General features: G+C 40.2%; 1 protein-coding gene across 1 annotated transcript; it reads right to left on the reverse strand.

Moving 5' to 3' along the window:
- Positions 1-720: 720 nt before the first annotated feature.
- On the reverse strand, positions 721-1,908 carry LOC100890822 (cholecystokinin receptor-like). Its single transcript, XM_003725941.2, has one exon. It carries the CDS (start codon positions 1,906-1,908, stop codon positions 721-723), a length of 1,188 nt encoding a protein of 395 aa, XP_003725989.2.
- Between the last annotated feature and the right edge of the window lie 3,779 nt (positions 1,909-5,687).

A 5,687-nucleotide genomic window follows, 5' to 3' on the forward strand; every position in this document is an offset into this window, starting at 1 on the left:
GGTAACACAAAATATCGTTCATTACCTAAAAGCGTGTACCATACGCCTATAACGATGTTGTATAAGAAGGTAAAAAGACAGTATGCAATTTAAGAGTCGGCTCATTTTATGAAATAAATGCATTTTACAATTCCACACCATACAGTTCCTGCAATTAATACACCAGAAACAGACTGCATTGGCCTAAAAAAAAAGAGAAGAGGATGAGGATGGAGATTATGTTATAGCCTCTCTAAAAGAGTTGGGAGCCCCACAAATTTGATGGCTAAATTTCACTTCAATTGAACAATGAAGTGAAAAAGGATGACATTTAACACTGAACTATGCAAGGATGCTCAAAATATATTTGTTTGAAGACGAATATGGATGAAAGAATACACAAATTTGGTTTTCTGCGTACAATACAAAACCTAAATTCTGTATTCTTTCATCAATATTTGGCTTTAAACACATTTAAGTGAAATATCATAAAAAAAATTTCGCGACTTTTGGGGCCCCTAACACTTTAAAGGAGCTAAAAAGAAGGCGAAGGAGAAGAAGACATAGAAAAGAGGACAAACAAAATAGACAAGGAAGGAGTAGGAGGAGCAGGAGAAGGAGGAAAATAAGAAACATGGGAAGATGAAGTGAAAGAGAAGGAAGGTTGTGATTAAGTAATCGAGTTAAAGAATATGAACGTGTAAGCGGAAAGTAAAAGATGAACGAGGATAAAACCATTTTTTATGAGAATCTGCATTGTCGGATGTGTCTCATTACGGTGACGCATTCCCGTCTGAATTGAACGTTCACGAAACTGTAGATGAAGGGATTGATAACCTGGTTGAGATTCACTGCAAAAAGAGAAGTGTACAAGAAGTTGTATCTAACTGGGTCCGTTTGGAGCCAAGTGAATTTGACGTTTGGGTAGTAGTCCCAGATTTTGGTCGGGATCCAGGAGAGGAAAAATATGACGGTGATGATGAATATCATGACGGTTGTCTTGTTGTTTGTCCGGACGACCGGGGCTGGCGCGGCTGCCTTTGGGGATGGCATCTTTGAGCTAGGGCAGGGACTAGCTCTGCTTGGTGGAGCAAGTTGGTTGCCATAAGATGGACCTTGTTTTGAATAAGGCTCAACAGTAAGAAGGTTGCCCCCGTCTCTGTCACTTTCTTCGGACGGGTTTCTTGATGTCCCAGCCTCATTGCTTGAGGATTGGCCAGTATCGTTCTCTTCAGCATAGCCGTGATTTGCTAGTGCCAAGGGACTTGTAGTCGTTCCATCAGACTTTCCTTGTTCTTTTTCAGCCCAAGCCTCTGATGGCATTACGGAAGCCTGACTCGGCAAAACGTTACCAGAGACACTATTGATTCCACCTAACTTCAGGACTCGAACCCTTGCCTGACGACGCACCGCGCTCCAGATCAGAATATACAGAACCGTGATCACAGTCAGGCAGCTGTAAAACAGAGTGTCGTTCAGGTAGCTTATCACTCGGGCATAGACAACATCTTCTGTGTAATAAGTGCATCTGGAGACAGGACCATAAGAACGAATGCCTGTCATAGCAACGGAGGGTATGGCAGTAAATGCCGCCAATAAGGCAAGACATGACCCGATGATTATGGCTTGCTTAGGGGATACTCTTCGTTTCATCGGCCTGCACACAGCTATGTAACGGTCAACAGTGATGACTGCTGTTAAGAAAACGCCAAGATAGGTGTTCCAGAAGACGAAGAAGTGCATCAGCTTACACAGGACGTGGTTTGTAAACTGCGAGGCCACATAGGAGTAAATTTTCAGAGGAAAACTCACGCAAACGATGAAATCGACTATGGCAAGTCCAAGAATGAAGACGTCTGTTCCCGTTTTACGATGCTTCTTAAGGTAGACGATGATGATGAGGCCATTCCCAGGAATTCCCAATACCATGAAGACACTGCGAATCAACACTGCAAGTATGTATCTTAGAGCCAACATGGTGAAAGACGGGTTTCCTAACCAAATCAGTGTTATACAGATCCGCGAGGATGGTTGTAGTGTTGCTTACAATCTATAGTTATATCACCAACAGGTGAACATCTCTTGCTATAGACATCAAGAGAGTTAACCGTAACTTTGTAGAAATCCTTGAGAACATTGACAAGAACTCCACCTTGTTAAAATAAATATGTAGTCATGCACCAAAAAACGTATTGTACAGCAAGATCAGGGATACATCATGAAAAACTTGGATAATTTCCTGGCAGGATTTTATGTCCGTAACTTTTAAATTGTTTCAAGTTGTTCCGAAAGTCTTTGTCCGTATCATCCAGAAGCTGCCCTCAAAACAAAAGAATGGCGCCGACTAACAACATTGGTATCACTCTATGGAGACTAAGAGGACGATTGAGTGAGTTGGTAGAATCACTCCCCATAAATGCGACTGTTGGCTAATAACATTCAGATCGCGGTATCATTATTTTCTCATCGGGTTATCGAACGGAAAATGTTTTTGATTGGAGTATTGCGCGCCCAGCATGAGAGACTTCTTAGAGTGCCATGGTGCTCACGCTTGTCCGCCCTCGCAGGTTCATCGCAAGTTGCGCAGCTACGGGGGGTTACGGGGGGGGGGGCACATGCCCTCCCCACAATCGAATGGCAAAAATGACGAGATGATTATCTAGTGCACGGTGATGAGTGGATAACATTTTTGACATAATGTCATGGAAAACATAATCCTCTTTAATGGATTTGGATTAGGGTGACGCGAAACTTTTTAACTCCTAAAAGGGTACCGTCGCTAAAGAAATGTTGAAAAGACTGACTAAAGAGTGGAGACTCCCCCAAGTATCTGAGCCCACGCTAGGCCACTATTCATGGCAGTAAAATGAAAAGAAAGGGAATTTGATAATAAAACAAAAACTCTAATTGCCTCACAAGCTTATACATTAAACATCCAGGTCTGCGTACAAGCGGAAACATATCGAATTGACAGGCTCAAGAGTTCGCTTTGCAACTGAGATGGAGTTGGAAATGCGTATCAGGAACCAAATTATCAGCAATGGTAATGTGCTTCGGAACTGCATACCACAGCCCGGTGCACAACATTGCCATAAATTTACAGTTTTCGCAAAGGCGGGGAGGGGGCGGGCGTGGGAGGGAGGTAACCGTAACGGAGACTCAGTCAGTAAACCCTCATACAGAATATACTACAAATAATGTCAAATAATTTTGAGAATAGCCTCCAAATCCATGGCGTAGTGTGTTTCTAGTCATGGAGGGGGGGGGGGGCACCAGCTTGGGCATCGTCATACTAAGAGAATAATTTTGTATCAATGGGGGGGGGGGGTCCTTCCATCTTCTTTTAACGTTCCCTTTCCCCTTTCTTTTCCTTTCTTTCTCTCTCTTTTTTGGTGTGTTATTCGGCGGGGTGGTTTTGGGGCGGTGCTCCCCGTGAAATTTTCAATTTTCAATTTATTAAAACAAATTATCGTAGTAATTTCTCAGAAAATAAATCTTATCTTTATCACGCTCAATTACTGTAAATATGCTCACATTAAGTGGTATTTTTCACTGAATTGTTGAATTCTAATATAATACCATTTTGTTAAATCGATATACTCAGAAATCACTGGGAATTCTATTCGCCCCAACGTCTACATGGGCATGATAAACAGAGAGTAATGAAAACGCAATACAAAAAGTCACAAAACACAGGAAAACTTAATGGTAATACAAAATTTTGAGAAATTTTGAAAATTGGGTGGATAGTGAATCTTTACAATTTTGATATATTTGGATGCCCCTGTGGATGTATTATAAGCACTAAAAAAATTAGCCTCTAAACCACTTCTGTTTTCGAGAAAAATTAAATATAAAAATTTACCGGTGCTCCCGGTAAATTTTGATAAATTTCAAATAGCGCCTATGACCGTACAATGATAGCTGCGACCATGAAAATCTCAGAATATGCAGTTGGGATATATAATTTCCAAACGGGAATAGCTAATCGGTCGATTTTAGTCAAGAAACATTGTTTCATAGCTAAATTAATATCTTGACTTTGAGAGGGAGCTATACAACATGAAGAGTTTATTATTTATAATTTCATAACTTTAGACTCGATTTCAACCGCGACAACGCTCAATGTATATTGTATATGCATATGCTTCCAATATGTTAATTTGAACTAAATTCATAACCCCATACCAAAACTTTGTAATACCTTCAAAGAAAGACAGGAAAATGTCGGCATTGGGAGCCATAGCACTTTTGATTTAGATCATTAGTGCAATGCTATGTTTGTGCGGCAGTACTAAACAATTCGAGCTCTCGTTCCTTTTTGTAGGTACAATTATTTTACGTTTGAGACGATGCAATAATGGAAATCGACTTTATTAGGCGCCATAAAATATAACAAATTGCTTCCTCCATCCTCCGATGCCTGCTTATGTTGCCTCTTTGATCGACACAATTTAATTACACAACATTATTAGACAAGGTTATTTGCTCGACTGGATAAATGGGTGACTTGGAGCGCGTTTATCTAGGCTTGCCACTAGATATGTACATATCGTACCCCACTATCGAACCCCACTATCATACCCCACTATACGATCGTGATTTGCGGGATGTCGCGTTTATCTACTCTTCACGATTCAAAATAAAGGTCTTGTGTCTGCCCAGCTGTTTTGACCCGGGAAGCAGACAGTTTCTCGGAGGTCAAATTCACACACATGCTTGTACACAACACCTGTGTGGTCCTATTTGTATGTGACGTTCAAAACAGCTTTGCGTTTATCGACCTCTCAGAAACGTGATTCTGGCTGTATGTCACATACAAAACGCACCTTTTTGCGTCTTTTGATATGCCCATATCTAAAGACGTTTGAAAAAGGCTTTGCGTTTATCTACTTCTAAATTTGACTGAAAGACGTTTGAGAAACCTGATTCTAGCCAAAAATTTCCTAGATAAACGCAACCTTGAACTACAATTTTCTGTAAAAGCTACCTGAGTTGTTCGAAATAGCACCAAGATACTAGATTATAAAATGACATTTAAACTGAAATGAAGGTTACACGTGTGTTATTGTTCTGTAATTTTGGCCATTAAACTGTGAAGTTTATAATTGGAACGTTGGTAGCGATGCGAAGTTCATGGCGTATATGCCTTCCTAAAGAGCTGGCACACAAGATAAAAGAAAATTGTCATTATCAATATTAAATTACATTTTACAAAATTATAGGGACTACAATAACTATACGGTATATATGTAAAGGAATATTTACTTTTTGTTTGAAAATTAGAGACGTGAATGATAGAATATGGCATGATACAAAATGACGTTTCCAGTATGTATGCGCTTCAAAGAAGGAAATTAAGATTGAGAGATAGAGAGGAGGAAAAGAGGGAGGAAAAGAGGAAGGAGAAAATAAAGACAAACTGACGATGGAGCAAAACAGAAAAGAAAGAAAGAAAAAAGGAAGAAAGAAGAAAACGACGAATGGAAAGAAGAAAAATACTCGTTTTTCTTAAATTCTTAACTACCATATGCACTGCTATTATATTTTGTATAAAGGAAAGTGCTTCTGATGTCTAAAATTTTGCCGGTGTTATATTAATACGTGTGTGTTGTGTTGGGGGGGGGGGGGGGGGGGGGGGTGCGGGGGTCTATCTCGATTGTGGTCGACTTTGGGATTACCCATTTCGCTGCGCGCGTTGCAAGCAA

The sequence above is a fragment of the Strongylocentrotus purpuratus genome, unplaced genomic scaffold (assembly GCF_000002235.5).
Source record: "Strongylocentrotus purpuratus isolate Spur 01 unplaced genomic scaffold, Spur_5.0 spur5_scaffold_14, whole genome shotgun sequence".
NCBI classification, from domain to species: domain Eukaryota; kingdom Metazoa; phylum Echinodermata; class Echinoidea; order Camarodonta; family Strongylocentrotidae; genus Strongylocentrotus; species Strongylocentrotus purpuratus.

Coding starts and splice junctions, on each gene's coding strand:
- LOC100890822 (XM_003725941.2), bottom strand. CDS start 1,908: ATGGTATTGGGAATTCCTGGGAATGGCCTCATCATCATCGTCTACCTT.